This window comes from Neoarius graeffei, chromosome 24 (genome assembly GCF_027579695.1).
Source record: "Neoarius graeffei isolate fNeoGra1 chromosome 24, fNeoGra1.pri, whole genome shotgun sequence".
NCBI lineage: Eukaryota > Metazoa > Chordata > Actinopteri > Siluriformes > Ariidae > Neoarius > Neoarius graeffei.
The window spans coordinates 53,244,212-53,265,005 of NC_083592.1; the positions used below are offsets into that span (position 1 = coordinate 53,244,212).

The 20,794-nt window shown below is 42.7% G+C and overlaps 1 protein-coding gene across 1 annotated transcript; it reads right to left on the reverse strand.

The window, feature by feature from the left end:
• Positions 1-3,213: 3,213 nt before the first annotated feature.
• On the reverse strand, positions 3,214-20,285 carry hscb (HscB mitochondrial iron-sulfur cluster cochaperone). Its single transcript, XM_060907459.1, has 6 exons — positions 19,942-20,285; positions 12,834-12,930; positions 11,123-11,212; positions 3,824-3,968; positions 3,528-3,575; positions 3,214-3,363 (listed from the first exon to the last, which is right to left on the reverse strand). Exons 1-6 carry the CDS (start codon positions 20,223-20,225, stop codon positions 3,269-3,271), a joined length of 759 nt encoding a protein of 252 aa, XP_060763442.1. The 5' UTR covers positions 20,226-20,285; the 3' UTR covers positions 3,214-3,268.
• Between the last annotated feature and the right edge of the window lie 509 nt (positions 20,286-20,794).

The window sequence follows — 20,794 nt, forward strand, 5'->3', positions numbered from 1 at the left end:
GAGATGGCCACACGTTTTTGGGGTTTTTGTTTTTACATCCTGCTTTCTCAGGGTGTTATTTTGGTTTGTATCTGCTGCTTGATATTATTTTCTCAAAAATTTAATTGCTTCCATTTTGAAAAACATAAACAAGCTAGTCAATTAATTTGAACCACCGCAACCCTGACCAGGCAGTTACTAAGGATGAATGAATGAATGAATGAATGAATTGATTGATTGCTTTATTCCGAACAGTAAAGAAGAAGGATATCTCATCTCATTATCTCTAGCCGCTTTATCCTGTTCTACAGGGTCGCAGGCGAGCTGAAGCCTATCCCAGCTGACTACGGGCAAAAGGCGGGGTACACCCTGGACAAGTCGCCAGGTCATCACAGGGCTGACACATAGACACAGACAACCATTCACACTCACATTCACACCTACGCTCAATTTAGAGTCACCAGTTAACCTAACCTGCATGTCTTTGGACTGTGGGGGAAACCGGAGCACCCGGAGGAAACCCACGCGGACACGGGGAGAACATGCAAACTCCACACAGAAAGGCCCTCGCCGGCCCCGGGGCTCGAACCCGGACCTTCTTGCTGTGAGGCGACAGCGCTAACCACTACACCACTAACGTAGCCACAAGGCAGTAACATAATAATGTTCGGAAAGGATTAGGAAGAAGCAATAACTTATCCAATCCTAACCCTCCATACCACCGCTAATCAAACGTCACTTTCCGCCATAATAAACTATATATACAAAAGAAAACAAAAGCAACAAACAAAAAAGAAAACATACCAACATACCAAGACATACCAACATGGTATAATATCAACCAAATCAAATCGTATACAGATACTTATGTTATGCATATATACACACATACAATACATATATACAGTACATACATACACACATAGCTATAACTATACACAAAATACAAGAAGACCAGTCACAGACTTACTCTCAATTTCATCATCACCTATATAGTCCGTCTGTCCTCATTCTCACGAATGAAAGCTGTAAATACATCACAGTGATTCAGATTCATGATAAATGTTAACGTGGTCTTTCCTTGTCCCACAAATTTCATATCTGACAGCATCAAAGTAAAAAACTCCTGCTTGCTTGACTGACTGACTTGTTGCTGTGTCCTGTGAAGCACCTCACAGAGAGAACTCTGACCTCTCCGCTCTACACTCCTGTTCCGAACCCTGGTTCTCCTGGAACTTCTGCACTGCCAGAGCTCTTTGTTTACTGTCATTTGCTTAACGTCATTAGCCACTTTGCACCATTAGTTTATTTGTTTTTATTTATTTATCCATCCATCCATCTACCAATACTGCCACCTTTGCAGTTTTTATCTTCATTTATCACAATTCTTGTTTTCAGCACTATTCACTGTTAATGCACATTCACATGTACAAGGCACGTACTATATAGGATATATTTTTTATCGTTCCATTTTTATCTGTATATCATATCGTCGGCTTGCTCTTGGGATTCTTCCCCCAAAATTCTATTTTATGTTGGACACTGTCTTTCTTTTCGCGTGTCTCATAACTTGCTGCTGTAACAATTTCCCAGCTTGGGCTCAATAAAGTAAACCAATCTATCTATCCATCCATCCATCATTCTATCCATCTGTCTATCCATCTATCAATCAATCATCTATCAATCTATCTATCGAATATCATCCATCTATCAGAACATTATGTTACTGCCTTGTGGCTATGCTATTCTGTTTGTTTATGATGTTTTGATTATTGCATTTTTTATTTTATCCTTCTTCACTGTTCAGAATAAAGAAATCAATCCATCCATCTATCCATCCATCCATCCATCAATCAACTAATCATCCATCTAGCTAGCTATCAATCATCTATCAATTGTCTACCAATCATCCATCCATCCATCATTCATCTATCCAGCAATCATCCATCCATCTATCAATCATCTATCATCCAGCCATCAATCATCTATCTATCGAATATCATCCATCTATCAGAACATTATGTTACTGCCTTGTGGCTACGCTATTCTGTTTATGATGTTTTGATTATTGCATTTTTTTATTTTATCTTTCTTCTTTACTGTTCAGAATAAAGAAATCAATCCATCCATCCATCTCTCAATCAACTAATCATCCATCTAGCTAGCTATCAATCATCTATCAATTGTCTACCAATCATCCATCCATCCATCATTCATCTATCCAGCAATCATCCAATCATCTATCTATCTATTGAATATCATCTATCTATCAGAACATTATGTTACTGCCTTGTGGCTACGCTATTCTGTTTATGATGTTTTGATTATTGCATTTTTTATTTTATCTTTCTTCTTCTTTACTGTTCAGAATAAAGAAATCAATCCATCCATCTATCAATCAACTAATCATCCATCTAGCTAGCTATCAATCATCTATCAATTGTCTACCAATCATCCATCCATCATTCATCTATCCAGCAATCAATCCATCCATCCATCCATCCATCAATCAATCATCCATCCATCATTCATCTATCCAGCAATCATCCATCCATCCATCAATCAATCATCCATCTATCAATCAATCATCCATCCATCTATCTATCAATCATCTATCATCCATCCATCCAGCCATCAATCATCTATCTATCTATCTATCTATCTATCTATCTATCTATCGAATATCATCCATCTATCAGAACATTATGTTACTGCCTTGTGGCTACGCTATTCTGTTTATGATGTTTTGATTATTGCATTTTTTATTTCATCTTTCTTCTTTACTGTTCAGAATAAAGAAATCAATCAACTAATCATCCATCTAGCTAGCTATCAATCATCTATCAATTGTCTACCAATCCTCCATCCATCATTCATCTATCCAGCAATCATCCATCCATCAAGCATCCAACTATCCATCCATCCATATTCTAAACAAAAACAAAGTACACCACCTTTTCATATCTGTATCAGTTTAGAACATTTTGAATAATATATTCGTATTCGGTTACACGTTTAATCGGCAGTAAGTATGTGGTTACTACAGTTAAAGTTTGCGTAATTGCTCAATTCTGTTAATGGTGTTTCTGTGGAACCCTTTCATGAATTTTTCAGCATTAAAGGCAGATTTAATATTTCTGCGATTTCAGTTGGCCAGAAATATTTGTAATGACTGGATCACAATTCTCAGAATGATCCACTGTGAGATGAAACGGCACAAAACGACCACACGGATTAATCAAACACAGACTTTAATTTAGCACATATCCAACATTCAATCTCCTCCACATCACATGTTCTCCCTCAGCTTCTCCTTCACCTTCTCTTCCAGATTTGCAAAGTATTTCATTTGAGTCAGGATCTCTCTCGCTGACTGCAGGTCCCCTGAGAAAATCAGGGTTAGGAGAGAAAAAAAAAAACCTAAATAAATGTTTTTCACAAAACAAAAACAAACACTTTCTCCCATGAGTCAAGGAAACGCGCTCCAGCCTTGGCAGCGTTCACCGATAGTAAACTCACGAGGAATGAAGAGGAAACTAGGAGGATACCTTTGTTTAACGATGCATTCATCTGTTCAGTCAGGTTTTTCAGTGTCACTGGAGGAGGAAAGAAACAAACAAACAATGTGTATTTACAGCATCGTGGTACGCTCGCTTCAATGAACAGGAATGCCAGAGCACAATGGAGGGTTTTTTGCTTTCCCCCTCCTTTTATGCAAAAGAGCAAAAATGAAAATGAATCCTTGAGTATTTCTATGAAGCGTGTATGAGGAGTCAAATAAACAAGGCCTACGTGTGGGTGTAGCAATGCGCGTGTGCTCTTTTTACTGTGTTGCGGTGCACACCTTGCACTTCCTGCCCAACAGCGTTGACCTCATCGAGGCTCTGAGTCTCCGCCAGCTTCTCGTTGACCTCCATGACCTTTAGCAGCAAGGCTGGATCTGCTGCAGAGTCTGTACCTTCATCCAACTCGATTCCTCGCAACTGCAACTGCGATTAATTAGCAGTAAATAATTTAACCCAAAATGACTTTCATACCACAGCAGTGTTGAATTCTGAAATCTGATTGGTCAGAAGACCAGCAGCAGCTCTGATGGCAACGTTTACATTAATGACTTATCGTTTCTATGGACCCTTTTCACGTGACGTCACGACAAACGCGGCCGCCATTTTGGACGTGTACTACCAGTAGTTTACCACAGCCAACATTGAGGAACGGCAGCAAAGAAAGTTTTTACTTTCAGCAAGACTTCCATCATGCCACTATATTGTTGTGCACCTGGATGTAGTAACCACCAACAAACAAGGCAAGGTTTATCATTTTATCGGATCCCGACGGAGAAGATGGATAGCGGCCATTAACAGATTGGCAGCCCTCGGCATACCAACGCTTGTGTAGTGACCACTTTGTTGGAGGTAAGACGAATAAAATTAGCCAGAAAAGGCATTACATTGCTGTTAACATTCTGTGGCGGCGAGTGTGTAACCAAATAGGCTAAAATAACCCATTGTAACCTCTTTGTTCTTCTGTAGTAGCTATTGTTGACTAGCTAATGGCAACGAGTATCTAGTATGTTACTGTAGCAATGTTTACGTTCAGTCATTTGGATGACTGTTAAAACCTTCCAGTCTCGTTTTTCCTTTACTGTATTTACTAGTTTACTGTAATTATGATCCGGCAGCTATTTACACCGGATCCAGTATAAATAGCTGCCGGAGCCAACGTCCGAGGTTCCGGAGCGCGCTCCGGCTTGCTCTCCCTCAAATTAAGCAGCGCGCGCCGGCTTGCTCCCGGAGTGCTCCGGCCGAGGTTCCAGAGCACACTCCGGCCGAGGTTGCCCTCAAATTAAGCAGCGCGCTCCGGCTTGCTCTGGAGCAAGCCAGAGCACGCTCCGGAACCTCGACCGGAGCACTCCTGGAGCAAGCCGGAGCGCACTCCGGAACCTCGGACGTTGGCGTGTATGGCGATGGGTTTTTAACGACATAGGTATACAGATCATGTGGGCCGAAGTCAGGTAAAGACGAGGGCTTCGTGTACTTCCGTACGTCAGTGAACAATCCTGGTGGAAGCAGGTAAACGTCGTTCTTTAAGCCTGCTAACCTCAATTTTTGCAAATACCTCTCCCTCTGCTCGCCCTCTAAATGCCCTACGTCGCTGGATAGTGAAGGTGTTTTCTGCATCTCGCTCCTTTTTCTTTTATGTTTTTCGTTTGTCGCCTTCCTCGCATTCAAACTGATTCGAGCCGAAGTCCACTACATGTCCAAAATGGCGGTCGCATTTACGAAGGTCACGTGACTGAAAAGGGTCTATAGTAACCAAATCATACATGGGGACTTGTACAGCAGACGTCATGTGATCTCGGACAAACAATAAACCTATCGTTGTTGCCTGTCGTATGCTGAAGTTTTCTGCAAGGAGACGTTTATATTTAAAGTTGATGGAAGGAGTCTCGAGTGTCAGAGCGGACATGTTCTGGGAGGATGACTTTTTGGTTTTTGCGGCTTCTCGGTAGAAAACCGTAAAATGGTACGGTGAAAAAGATACAGAGGACAAGGGGAGATGGAGGGATATTATCTGCTTTGGTGACGCCTAACGACGAGGAGGAGAAGAAGGGAAGGAGAAGGAGGGTATTGACTTCAAGATGGGGGGGGGGACTGCTTATTAGTCTGGCTAACGCGACTTCAAAGCTCTGCGAGCATTTGGTCTGGCAAAGATATTAAGCCCAACCGTTTCCCAAAGCGCGTGGTTGACCCGCCTCCCTGAAATGCCTCAGTTTGCTACTGGTCAAAGCCAGAAAAGGCTGTGACGAAGCTTAAACCAATCACATCACTCTTTCCTCTGACGTATGCGACGCGACGGGGCTAACTGGTAGATTAAACTCTTACCGAAGCCGGTCGGGAGCAAGGCGAAAACGTCCTTCCTTTCAATAAATACCTCCAGGGCTGCTCTTTGCTCCGTTTTCAATGAGAGCTTGCTCCATGTTCGTAATGTTTCTAGTGAATGAAGCGCTTCTGGCATAGATTCTGTAAACAATCTATGGCTTCCGGTCGCAGTTCTACTACGTCACTGCCTTGAACACGCCTCTACCCAGGGCCGTTGGAGATGCTCAAAGTTGATTGGCTCCCGATTTTTCGGGAGCTTGGAAGAGCTGTAGATAGCTTGCCTGGCCAGATTAAGCTCGCAACAGGCCCTCGTGTTGCGTCACACTTAGGATGGGCGGGCCCAGGCTAACTGCTTATAGCTGCTCTAACGAAAGTGAGAACGGGAACCGGCGTGCTTCCTGGATGGTCCATGATGTTAAAGGAAACAAACAGGTAATATTTAAGCACAAATGTAATAAATAAAAATAAACTGTTTGCATTGACATTGCTGTGGTGGAAGAGGAATAAAACACTTCAGGATGTGCTGTTATGGGAAAACAATCAACTCTGTGGTCATATCTGGAACATCGCTGCCTTACACCACCCTGTTACTGATCACGGTCATATTACAGCGTGCTCCCTAGTGTTTCTACGCATGCACGGTAAATGCTTTTTTTGTTGTTTGGTCGTTTATGTGGCAGTGGGGGCGTGGTTAAGCGGTGGTTTTTGAATGGAGGGCGGGGCAGGGCCGGGGAAGACGAGTGGCAAAGTGATCACACCTGTCGTCAACTGATGCGTGTCTCTGTTGCAGTGATGACCGAGTGAAGAGGTGGCTGTCCCCCGACCAGATCGTGTGTGTGAGATAGTCCCTACGTTACGCTGAAAGCTAAAATATTAATAAAAAGGACTGTTGTAGATCATTTCCCGCCTGTCTGTGCTTCAGTGTTCCACCCTCAGGGACACACGACACGAGTGATGCTCAATAAAAGCAGATCACTTCTACAGCGGGGGCCCACAGGAGCTTTATCACAAACATGGACTGAAGCGTTAAGGCTCCCAATCCAGTCTTGAAATATTTGTTTGAGGTGGGGACCCTCCAATCTCAGGGTTTGTATGTAAGGCTGTCTGTGTGTGTGTGTGTGTGTGTGTGTGTGTGTGTGTGTGTGTGTGTGTTATTCCAAGAATAGCTTCTTTGATTATTGTCTATAAGAGTAATGTACAGTATGCGAGTGCATTAACAAATACACATCAATTGACAACAGGTGTGATCACTTTGCCACTCACCTTCCCCGGCCCCGCCCTCCATTCGCAAACTGACGCTTGACCACGCCCCTGCTGCCACACTTTCTTTTTCCCCACTTTTTAAGTCGTCATATTCCTGACCAGCAAATAAATGATTTCTGAGTATGTTCTTCAGCCCTGTTCACACCTACAGCCAGAGGTGGTTTGGTTTAAGGTTTAGGAGGTCAGGGTTCAAACCCCAGCACCACCAAGCTACCACTTTTGAGCCCTTATCCCTTTCTGCTCCAGGGGCGCTAAATCACGGCTGACCCTTTGCTCCGACCCCGGCTTTCTAACGATCCGGGATGTGCTGTGATGTACAGTTAGGTCCATAAATATTTGGACAGAGGCAACAATTTTGGTTCTGTACATTACCACAATGAATTGTGAACAAAACAATTCAGATGCAGTTGAAGTTCAGACTTTCAGCTTTAATTCAGTGGGTTGAACAAAATGATCGCATAAAAATGTGAGGAACTAAAGCATTTTTTAAACACAATCCCTTCATTTCAGGGGCTCAAAAGTAATTGGACAAATTAAATAATTGTAAATAAAATGTTCATTTCTAATGCTTGGTTGAAAACCCTTTGTTCGCAATGACTGCCTGAAGTCTTGAACTCATGGACATCACCAGACGCTGTGTTTCCTCCTTTTTAATGCTCTGCCAGGCCTTTACTGCAGTGGTTTTCAGTTGCTGTTTGTTTGTGGGCCTTTCTGTCTGAAGTTTAGTCTTTAACAAGTGAAACGCTGCTCAATTGGGTTGAGATCAGGTGACGGACTTGGCCATTCAAGAATATTCCACTTCTTTGCTTTAATAAACTCCTGGGTTGCTTTGGCTTTATGTTTTGGCTCATTGTCCATCTGTATTATGAAACGCCAACCAATCAGTTTGGCTGGATTTGAGCACACAGTATGTCTCTGAATACCTCAGAATTCATCCGGCTGCTTCTGTCCTGTGTCACATCATCAATAAACACTAGTGACCCAGTGCCACTGGCAGCCATGCATGCCCAAGCCATCACACTGCCTCCGCCGTGTTTTACAGATGATGTGGTATGCTTTGGATCATGAGCTGTACCACACCTTCACCATACTTTTTTCTTTCCGTCATTCTGGTAGAGGGTGATCTTGGTTTCATCTGTCCAAAGAATGTTCTTCTAGAACTGTGCTGGCTTTTTTAGATGTTTTTTTTTTTTTTTGCAAAGTCCAATCTAGCCTTTTTATTCTTGAGGCTTATGAGTGGCTTGCACCGTGCAGTGAACCCTCTGTATTTACTTTCATGCAGTCTTCTCTTTATGGTAGATTTGGATATTGATATGCCTACCTCCTGGAGAGTGTTGTTCATTTGGTTGGCTGTTGTGAAGGGGTTTCTCTTCACCATGGAAATTATTCTGCGATCATCCACCACTGTTGTCTTCTGTGAGTGTCCAGGTCTTTTTGCATTGATGAGTTCACCAGTGCTTTCTTTCTTTCTCAGGATGTACCAAACTGTAGATTTTGCCACTCCTAATATTGCAGAGATGCCTGCTAGTACGGACTGGCCGTATTTTGTACGGAAAAGTTACGTAAATACGATGTTACGGCAAACAGTGTTATTCTGTACGGAATTATTATAAAGTCTTAAAAAATTCCAGCGAGTTGTTTTTAAATGTCCAAGCGACTTTTTCAATCCATGCGCGACTCACGGCTAGGCTATTTATTTTTACGACAACCACACATGCTGTGTGAGACATGCGCAGATTCCGCACATTTGTTCGCGCTATTTTCGATACGGTAGAACAGCCGTGCATTACACCCAGTCAAAAGGGCAATGGATACGCGCACTGCAAACTGTGTAGAACTGACATTAACATCACTCATGGTGGTTGCGATGACTGCACGCGGCATGTCAACTACAAAAAAACATATGGAGTATGCTGAAATGGCGAGTCAGGCGGAAAGTAAATCTGGGGGTATCCAGCAGTTTTTTACGAAATGTGTGGATGAAAAGACACGGAGCGTGACCCGTGCTGAAGCGGTGATGGTTGACCTGTGCTTGGAGTTGAACTTGCCAATTAGTGCCATGAAATGTGAGTTAAACTTATTCAGTTTCTTTTTACGTCTGATTTTTATTCACTGAAATCTCAAACACTGGCTGTACTTCTTTAATTCAAAGTCTTTTCAGTGTTGCAAGTGCAAATGTACATGTAGTATGATTAAAAACAGAATTTTATGATTAGTGCTGTTGGGATTGTGGCAAAAAATTGATCATTCCACTGTTTTAAATACAATTATAAATGCCATTTTATTCAATGTCTCTTCTGAAGCATTATGCTGAAGTATTTATATATTGGGACATTAAAATAATGTCGGACTCTCTTTGGCATGAAATAAGAAATTTTTTTAAATTTTATTAGAATCCGTTAACAGGTAGAACATTTTGCCAGGCAATATAATATAATACTTTTGAGGAGTTACAGTCAATACCAATGATTGGTAGTCAACCGTAATGTCTGCAAACAGGGAACACTATTGTATGCTCTAGAAATTTGTTGAGTGGAAATTCAGTTGAGATGGCTGCTCGTGTTTTGTTTATTCAATTCACACAAAACAGTTCTTTTTAATAATTTAAATGTTAAACATATTGGTATATACACCTCTTTAGAATGGAAATGCGCATAAATTAATGTTACTGAAAGTCATTCCAAAATACTGAAAAATGTTTTCAAGAATACTGAAATTCAAAATTTGGGGTAGGCATCTCTGAGATTGTAGCAATTTCTCGGATGGTTTTTTTTCCTGTTTTCGCAGCTTAAGGATGACTTATTTCACCTGCATGGAGAGCTCCTTTGACCGCATGTTTTCTTCACAGCAAAATCTTCCAAATGCAAGCACCACACCTCAAATCAACTCCAGGCCTTTTATCTGCTTAATTGAGAATGACATAACGAAGGAATTGCCCACACCTGCCCATGAAATAGCCTTTGAGTCAATTGTCCAATTACTTTTGGTCCCTTTAAAAACAGGGTGGCACATGTTAAGGAGCTGAAACTCCTAAACCCTTCATCCAGTTTTAATGTGGATACCCTCAAATGAAAGCTGAAAGTCTGGACTTTATGTCCATTATATCACTATAACTTGAATATGTTTCAGTAAACAGGTAAAAAAAAAACAAAATTTGTATCAGTGTCCAAATATATATGGACCTAACTGTACATGTGATAAATAAAGGCGGCTTCTTCTTCATTTTATTTGTGCAGCAAATGAACCAAAGTTCATAAGCTGTGTGTAGGTAGCTCGTGAGCTTCGGGTTCCAGTCGTATTATGCTGTGCTTCTCAAAAGTAGTGCCGAAAGTGCCTCATAAAAACAAATTTGTGTGCAATCATAAGGGGCCAGGAAAATGTTTGAACTCTGGAAACGTGTCCTTGGCAAAAAAATAAAAATAAAAACTCATCCCTGGTATAAATAGCACCATTATTTTATACGATAAAGTTTGTGGGCGGCACGGTGGTGTAGTGGTTAGCGCTGTCGCCTCACAGCAAGAAGGTCCGGGTTCGAGCCCCGGGGCCGGCGAGGGCCTTTCTGTGTGGAGTTTGCATGTTCTCCCCGTGTCCGCGTGGGTTTCCTCCGGGTGCTCCGGTTTCCCCCACAGTCCAAAGACATGCAGGTTAGGTTAACTGGTGACTCTAAATTGAGCGTAGGTGTGAATGTGAGTGTGAATGGTTGTCTGTGTCTATGTGTCAGCCCTGTGATGACCTGGCGACTTGTCCAGGGTGTACCCCGCCTTTCGCCCGTAGTCAGCTGGGATAGGCTCCAGCTCGCCTGCGACCCTGTAGAACAGGATAAAGCGGCTACAGATAATGAGATGAGATAAAGTTTGTGATTGAATTTCCAAACAAACTTATTTGTTACACTTTTTTAAAAGGTTTTCTTGGCTCAATGTCATGCTGCAGGAAGCTACTTTAGTTTTGTAGATAGTAAAAAAATAATAATTAAAAAAAAAAAATCTCAGTTTTCTTACCAAATAGACGCTACGTGTAAGAGGTTTCTGCAGAGTCCTGTAGGCTTTGTTTACCAAACCTGATTGCTCTTCAGAATATCTCTGTTCTGTCTGTAACCAAAAAAAAAAAAAAAATCATCAAATTAATGAACTACATCTCACTGTGCTCAAAATCGGAGTTAAAAACAGCTCAGCAGGCAAACACAGGGTGTCAAAAGGAAAGTGCTCTTTTGTAAAAGGGGAAAAAAAAGTAATCTACGGTACAACGCTCACATTTTGCTCACACCTAGTGATTCACAACGATCACACAATTTCAGAACAATCCCAAAGCACCCAGCTGCTCTCTCTCTCTCTCGAATCACGAGTCCTCGACCACGATGATAATTGGATTTTTCTTCATCTTTCTCAGGTGTCTCCATGTTTGGGTAATGGCAGCGGGACCACGAGGGAGTTAGTCGGCTCTCTCCGGAGCGAGGACGAGGCGAGAGACGGATGTCAGGAAGAATAATGTGAAGGAAATGCAGGGATGAGCAGGACGACGAGAACCGTTTCTGCCGTCTGGGTTTGTCAAACCTGTCTGTACCAATAACGGAGGTCTTCTGTGGTTCTCAGACCTCAGAATGATTTTACAAAAAGGTCACAAGTTTTGCTTGCATGATCACTACGCTGCACTCACTGCTTTTTATAGAAAATGAGTCGCCTGGGGAATCGAGACGCTTCAGAACTCGTCTGAAAAAAAGTCCAGAAAGTCACGAGTGCGTAGTCTTTCAGAAACTGTACGAGGATGTTAGCCGTCCATCAAATAAGGGGGCGGGGGAATAAACCGCAAGCGCTCTGGGACTGTTATCAGCAGGTAGTCGAACGCTATTGGAAATCGTTTATTCGTCAAGCCGTGATGATCTCCTGGGATTTTCATGCAGGATGGTGCGAGAAATAAGTTCCGCATGCAGAAACGCCTCGTTGATCAGAAGAATGCCTGCCCTGTTGAACCATTTCAAGCTGGTGGTAGTTGTGTAATGGTGTGAGGAATATTTTCTCGGGCCTCTGATCCCAATTATAACATGTTCGAATGCCACAGATTGCCCGAGTATCACTGCTGATCATGTTTATCCCTTTTTGGCCACAATTTACTGACCTTATAAGGGCATCCGCCACGTCTTAACTCGATTCCATGGACGTGACATGGAAATCTGAATCCAATGGGGTGTGGTAAACCTTTGGGGTGTAGTAGAACAGATGTCGTCCAAATATCTTGCCATGAAGAACTGAGACTCCTCAGAGTGAAGTGTGAAATAATCACTGTGTCTAAAAAAAAAAAGTTTTCTACAAACTGTACAACGCTTAAAAAAAAGATACTGTATTCAATCTTGATTGTAATTCCCCATCCCGGCAGCAGAGGGCAGTGTTACTCACTCTCCAGCAGCACTTACTGGAAAGTAAAACTTTCTGGCTGTTTCTGAACATCAACAAAGGATCCATAACGTCTGCATTTCAAGAACGACACTTCATTAAATCCTGCTGAACGACTTTTCCAACGTCTAGGATCCCTCAAATTCTTCATTCCGAGAATTTTCAAGGACGCGTGCATGCATCCCCGGACAAGGCAGGACCTTTTAAATGACGTGTACACCTCCCTAGCGTCTGAAGGACCCGAATTGTAAGGTCCCATCCTACTCCTGACATTGAGAAATACCCCAAGTCAGTCAATGTGATGTGAAAAACTCAGTAGTACCTGTGATTTCTGGCTGAAGTTGTCAGGATGGAGAGATCTCTGCAGCTCTATGTATTTTTCCTGAAGCTTCCGAGTGTCCAACGCAAACATCTGATCACTAAAGTTGGGGGTAAAAAACGATACAGAGGGGAGGTGGGATTAGATTAGTCTCGTCTGAGCGTTTCTGACTTTTCAATAGTTACAGATCACTGCATTAGAAATTAAGTAGAAACAGGAGCTCAGCTTGAGGCGTCACCACTGTTCCGACCACAGCGGACGCTCCACATCATCTAATCTAAATAATACAACCCCGATTCCAAAAAAGTTGGGACAAAGTACAAATTGTAAATAAAAACGGAATGCAATAATTTACTCGTCTCGTCTTCTTCCGCTTTATCCGGGACTGGGTCGCGGAGGCAGCAGTCTAAAGCATGGAAGCCCAAACTTCCCTTTCCCCAGACACCTCGGCCAGCTCCTCGGGAAGAACACCGAGGCGTTCCCAGGCCAGCCGAGAGACATAGTCCCTCCAGCGTGTCCTGGGTCTTCCCCGGGGCCTCTTCCCAGGGGGACATGCCTGGAACACCTCCCCAGGGAGGCATCCAGGAGGCATCTGAAAAAGATGCCCGAGCCACCTCAGCTGATTCCTCTCGATGTGGAGGAGCAGCGGCTCTACTCCGAGCTCCTCCCGAGTGACTGTGCTTCTCACCCTAAGGGAGTGCCCAGCCACCCTGCGAAGGAAACTCATTTCGGCCGCTTGTATCCGCAATCTTGTTCTTTCGGTCATTACCCAAAGCTCATGACCATAGGTGAGAGTCAGAACACAGATTGACCGGTAAATTGAGAGCTTCGCCTTTTGGCTCAGCTCCTTCTTCACCACGATGGACCAGTAAAGCAACCGCATCACTGCGGAGGCTGCACCGATCCGCCTGTCGATCTCACGCTCCATCCTTCCCTCACTCGTGAACAAGATCCCGAGATACTTAAACTCCTCCACTTGAGGCAGGACTTCTCCACCAACCTGAAGAGGGCAAGCCACCCTCTTCCGGTCGAGAACCATGGCCTCGGACTTGGAGGTGCTGATTCTCATCCCAGCCGCTTCACACTCAACTGCAAACCGCCCCAGTGCATGCTGGAGGTCCTGGTTTGAAGAAGCCAACAGGACAACACCATCTGCAAAAAGCAGAGATGAAATCCTGTGGTTCCCAAAGAGGATTCCTTCCGGCCCCTGGCTGCACCTAGAAATTCTGTCCATAAAAATTATGAACAGAACCGGTGACAAAGGGCAGCCGTGCCAGAATCCAACATGCACTGGGAACAGGTCTGACTTACTGCCGGCAATGTGAACCAGACTCTTGCTCCATTCGTACAGGGATACGATAATTTACAAATCTCAAAAACTGATATTGTATTCACAATAGAATACAGACAACATATCAAATGTCAAAAGTGAGACATTTTGAAATTTCATGCCAAATATTGGCTCATTTGAAGTTTCATGACAGCAACACATCTCAAAAAAGTTGGGACAGGGGCAATAAGAGGCTGGAAAAGTTAAAGGTACAAAAAAGGAACAGCTGGAGGACCAAATTGCAACTCATTAGGTCAATTGGCAATAGGTCATTAACATGACTGGGTATAAAAAGAGCATCTTGGAGTGGCAGCGGCTCTCAGAAGTAAAGATGGGAAGAGGATCACCAATCCCCCTAATTCTGCGCCGACAAATAGTGGAGCAATATCAGAAAGGAGTTCCACAGTGTAAAATTGCAAAGAGTTTGAACATATCATCATCTACAGTGCATAATATCATCAAAAGATTCAGATAATCTGGAAGAATGTCTGTGCGTAAGGGTCAAGGCCGGAAAACCATACTGGGTGCCCGTGATCTTCGGGCCCTTAGACGGCACTGCATCACATACAGGCATGCTTCTGTATTGGAAATCACAAAATGGGCTCAGGAATATTTCCAGAGAACATTATCTGTGAACACAATTCACCGTGCCATCCGCTGTTGCCAGCTAAAACTCTATAGTTCAAAGAAGAAGCCATATCTAAACATGATCCAGAAGCGCAGACGTCTTCTCTGGGCCAAGGCTCATTTAAAATGGACTGTGGCAAAGTGGAAAACTGTTCTGTGGTCAGACGAATCAAAATTTTAAGTTCTTTATGGAAATCAGGGACGCAGTGTCATTCGGTCTAAAGAGGAGAAGGACGACCCAAGTTGTTATCAGCGCTCAGTTCAGAAGCCTGCATCTCTGATGGTATGGGGTTGCATTAGTGCGTGTGGCATGGGCAGCTTACACATCTGGAAAGACACCATCAATGCTGAAAGGTATATCCAGGTTCTAGAGCAACATATGCTCCCATCCAGACGACGTCTCTTTCAGGGAAGACCTTGCATTTTCCAACATGACAATGCCAAACCACATACTGCATCAATTACAGCATCATGGCTGCATAGAAGAAGGGTCCGGGTACTGAACTGGCCAGCCTGCAGTCCAGATCTTTCACCCATAGAAAACATTTGGCGCATCATAAAACGGAAGATACGACAAAAAAGACCTAAGACAGTTGAGCAACTAGAATCCTACATTAGACAAGAATGGGTTAACATTCCTATCCCTAAACTTGAGCAACTTGTCTCCTCAGTCCCCAGACGTTTACAGACTGTTGTAAAGAGAAAAGGGGATGTCTCACAGTGGTAAACATGGCCTTGTCCCAACTTTTTTGAGATGTGTTGTTGTCATGAAATTTAAAATCACCTAATTTTTCTCTTTAAATGATACATTTTCTCAGTTTAAACATTTGATATGTCATCTATGTTCTATTTTGAATAAAATATGGAATTTTGAAACTTCCACATCATTGCATTCCATTTTTGTTTACAATTTCTACTTTGTCCCAACTTTTTTGGAATCGGGGTTGTAAGTAGATTAAACTGGACTCTCCAATATCAGCATACTGTAACAGTCAATAGGTTTTCCACCATGGGAAAAAGTCTTCAGGATGGATGGCTTCTCCGATTTCCGACTTACGACTCAGTACTATGACGATATGTGATTTTTGTCTGATTAGCTTCAAAAGAAAAAATTAAACAGGCTGTTGAGTGAACGATTATTTATAGCTGTAAAAACGCAACTGATAACAAGAACTAACCTGTTTCAGATATCCCCCATAAGTTAAACATAACCATAAATGGATAAAAAGTGTCCTGCGCTTCAGTGCGGTAACAGTAACTCTGCTTCATCAAACATCCCATCATTGCTTATTTTCAGAAAATAGTGTAGGTGAAAAGTTTAGGAAGAAAAAGCTCTAATGGTTCTAATCAACTAAGCAAGTAGGTATGTATTAGGGCTGTAACAATATGCGCATCGAAATCGAAATCGCGATACGCAGAGCCACGATCCGTGTCGCGATACAAGAAGGCAGAATCGCGGTACACCCTTTCAGACTTCTCCTCAGCCCAAAAACAGAGGTGCTTCCAAACTTCAATTTATGAATACTTTACTTTTTATTTAAATTACATTTTAAACTTACTTAAATGACTTTTATTTTTTTATATCTATTAGTAAGTCGTTTTTTCGCTGACCTGCGACAATCTTCTGCGAGTCACGCAACATCCACACTCGCCACTGGCAGAGCATTCATTTCTTTTAAGCGGTTGCCATTCTGGTTGCGATGCGGGGAGCGAATCTGTAAACAAGCAGCTCATTGGCTGGCTAGGTGTGCCACAAGCCAATCACAATCACTTGACCGGAAAGGCATGCAGTGTTGCCAGATTGGGCGGGTTTAGGTGCTTTTTGGCTGGTTTTGAACATATTTTGGGGTGGAAAATGTTAGCAATATCTGGCAACACTGAAGGCATGTCTGCTTGGGCGGAAGCCTTCTGCGGCAGTTACATTTTGACACGCGAGCAATGTTTCACCATAAAAATTCCGTAATTTCCATCTGTTTTCCGCGATCACAGAAAATCATTGGCCCTATGAGAGTGAGACAGTGAGAGAGCCACTCCCCCCCAAAAAAAAAAAAAAAAAACTTAACGGATTTACACGATTTGGAAAAATGACTTTTTCAGAACCGAAAAAAACAGAGCTTCTGGCTCAACAGTATTATTTTGAGAAATAAAACAGTCTTTGGATATACATTTGTTCATTTTTGCATACATATTACTCATTCTCTGCAGTGGTCTGAATTATTTGTTATAAGTCAAATTTACTACTTTAAAAATACATTTAAAAAAAAATCGTGGGTGTATCGAATCGTGGGTCAAAAATCGCGATACGAATCGAATCGTGAGTTGGGTGTATCGTTACAGCCCTAGTATATATTCATCTAATGCACTAATAATCATATCAAATAAATAATTCAAGTCATTAAATGTTTTCAACTTTTACTTTTTAAAATGATCTGATCATAAATGTCTTAAATTTTCTGTTTTATTTGTGTTCCGTCATATGTGTCAAGTCAAGTTTATTTGTATAGCGCTTTTAACAATAAACATTGTCGCAAAGCAGCTTTATAGAATTTGAACGACTTAAAACATGAGCTAATTTTATCCCTAATCTATCCCCAATGAGCAAGCCTGTGGCGACGGTGGCAAGGAAAAACTCCCTCAGATGACATGAGGAAGAAACCTCGAGAGGAGCCAGACTCATCCTCATTTGGGCAACAACAGACAGCCTGACTATAACATTAACAGTTTTAACATGAAGTCAGCTTCGTTGATGCTATAGCTAAACCCCCACCGACGGAAACCCGAGCGCAAAACCATTCACGACAACCGCAGCCCCAAAGTCAGCAAGTCAACCGCAGCCCCAGCCACAAAAGCACCACTGCAAGAGTCCAGAGCATCCTCCAGGCGCGACCCCCAACTGGTGTGTGTGTGTGTGTGTGTGTGTGTGTGTGTGTACGGGTCCATCTCAGAAACGGGTCTCTCATTTGGGACATTATGGTCAAAAAATAAATTTTCTAATTTTACTTTTTTTTTTTTTTTGCATTTACCTAACACTCAATGTTTTTTTTGTCATGTTTAATAAGAATAAAGATAGTATCTTGCTTTATCTGGCCTCCACTGTGGAACATTTTTTTTATTACAATTCAAATGCTTTTGTGGCGGCACGGTGGTGAAGTGGTTAGCGCTGTCGCCTCACAGCAAGAAGGTCCGGGTTCGAGCCCCGTGGCCGGTGAGGGCCTTTCTGTGCGGAGTTTGCATGTTCTCCCCGTGTCCGCGTGGGTTTCCTCCGGGTGCTCCGGTTTCCCCCACAGTCCAAAGACATGCAGGTTAGGTTAACTGGTGACTCTAAATTGAGCGTAGGTGTGAATGTGAGTGTGAATGGTTGTCTGTGTCTATGTGTCAGCCCTGTGATGACCTGGCGACTTGTCCAGGGTGTACCCCGCCTTTCGCCCGTAGTCAGCTGGGATAGGCTCCAGCTTGCCTGCGACCCTGTAGAACAGGATAAAGCGACTAGAGATAATGAGATGAGATGCTTTTGTAAAATTGATTTCCATATAAAATAACTCCATCATGAAGAATTAAAGCCCCTCCTTCAAAGATGAGTGAAAATATTGAATAAATTTCCTCTTTTTGATTGCTTGGGTTAAAAATGCCAAGTTATGATGACTGAATTGATTTTTCAGTTAAATATGAATAATATGATACATTTTGGGGATTTGATATGGTGAAATAGGACACAATGGAAAAATCAAGAACACACCGGAAAGATGAGAATAACGGCGGTGGTAAAAGAACAGCGACTGTACCGGCTGAAGGTCGCGCGGGTCTCTGCTGCGGCGCGCGAGCAACGGGACATCACTACCGCGCTGGACAGAGCGCGAGGCGGGGGCGGGGCAAAATGACTGGCCGTAGATTCTATCAAAAGTTCGATCTAAATTGACCATGGTTGCAAAATATTGGCCAAAAATACGCAAACACTACGAAATATGAAAGTAAGATGAAAAAGAAACATTCTATTGCCTTATACTGCAAGACTAAAACAAAACTGTCAAAACTCACCTTTTCAGCGATAACGTCCGAACAGATCACCCGCGTAACAGAAAGACCGCAAATGGAAGCACGATCAACTTCTAACTGCTGGAGTGGAAAATTCCATTCTACACATGCAAATTGTTAATGTGTGTCCTTCCCCGCACACAAATAACACGCTACGGTAAAAAATAGACCACAACTCATTTTATAGCTCAGAAATTCATATAAGACCAGCTACCATCGTAACATATTCTGTAAGAAACATATTCTATACCTAACTTTCAGCTTTCGTTTTAAAAAACAGAATTGCAGATTTATAGCTAAATGTTTATATGGCGTAGTGATTTTAAGTTTCTACTTTTGGTGAGGTAGTGACCTCGACCCTGAGGCTTTCCGTTTAGATCAAAACACACGATCGTATTGGTTTTGGGTTTGCGGAAAATGGAGTTACGACGGTGATGAAATATTTTGCGTGATGTTTTATTACGGTTAGGATTATTCTGTGAGCGCACCAATCCTTAGGTGTATAAAGTTACAACTTAAAATACAATTAGTGATAACTGTAGACTTTTCAGTGGACTACAACCTTTTTAAGGGAATGCGATGTAGTCGACTGTTTATCATGTCCCAGATCAAGCCGCCATTTTTCCACAAATTTGCAGAATTTTTGCCAAATTCTGAATATTCACAAAGATTTAGTTTTATTTCAAATTAAAACCATCATTCAAAACCGTATAATTTATTGACTGAGTATATTTAGTGGGGTGCCCCCACAGTACCCAGTTTCTGAGACAGACCCATATATAGAGTGCAAGTCTTAGGCACATGCACATGCTGAATAAAAATGCCTTCGAAAATAACATCCTTCTACACATACAAGTGCAGTTTTATAAGGAAATGAGCTGCAGGTTTTACTGAGCATCTTACAGAAGCAGCCCCACGATGGTCACGTGATATTGTTGCTCAATTGCTTAAGTAAACCGTAAAATGCGGGACGCTTTTTATTTCGTAAAAACGTTTACACACAGGACACACGGTGCGTTCAGCAGCGCAACATCTCGAAACTCCAACAGCAAGAGAAAGAGAACATTTTGCCCAGAATTCAACTTTGCACTCAGAACCTTTAACCTTTTTTATTTAACTTACCAGTTTAAGATTTCAAAATAAGTCGCTTTATCATGAGGAGGCTGGATGGTACGACAGGAAGAGCAGAAGAACAACTGAGCAGAAGAACCGCAGCTCCAACACTTTCTTCCTGATGAACAGGAACACAAACACCGTGTCAGGTTGAGGTTCAGAAGTGATGTCGCGTCTTTAAAACAACAAACGTCCTTTCTGACAAAGTGAAGAGTTTTTCCAGGTGTTGTCCAGGTGTTCTGTAGATTCGGGACACATCTGTGAGCCGCACATAACATCCGCACACACTGCATGATTTTCCAAAATCAACAGACCGCACACATGACTAGAAATCACAACATGAGCCACCTGCACTTCCGGGTTGACACAGTGCGCATGCGTAGTCGCGTCCAGTGAATTTTAGATGCGGAAGTGTGTTCGTGATGACCATTTCAAAATAAAAGCCGCTTTTTAAACTTCACACGAAGAAAGAAAGAAAAAAAAGAAAGCACAACTTTATTCATTACACACTTGTGAAATTTCCTCTCTGCATTTAACCCATCTGAAGCAGTGAACACACACACACACAGCAGTGGGCAGCCATGCTAACAGCGCCCGGGGAGCAGTCGGGTGCCTCGCTCAAGGGCATCTCAGCCCAAGGCCGTCCCATATTAACCTAACCGCATGTCTTTGGACTGTGAGGGAAACCGGAGCACCCAGAGGAAACCCACGCGGACACGGGGATAACATCCAAACTCCACACAGAAAGGCCCTCACCAGCCGCTGGGTTCGAACCCGGAACCTTCTTGCTGTGAGGCGACTGTGCTAACCACTACACCACCGTGTCGCCCTGTGAGGCGTTGGAATTAAAACAAACCGTTTG

What these genes read in the sequence shown, in the direction of transcription:
- hscb (XM_060907459.1), bottom strand. Translation starts at nt 20,225, where the DNA reads ATGCAGTGTGTGCGGATGTTATGTGCGGCTCACAGATGTGTCCCGAAT. An exon ending in ACTTCAGCCAGAAATCACAG is followed by an intron (nt 11,213 to 12,833) that starts GTACTACTGAGT and finishes TTTTGGTTACAG; the next exon opens with ACAGAACAGAGATATTCTGA. An exon ending in GAATGCATCGTTAAACAAAG is followed by an intron (nt 3,364 to 3,527) that starts GTATCCTCCTAG and finishes TGATTTTCTCAG; the next exon opens with GGGACCTGCAGTCAGCGAGA.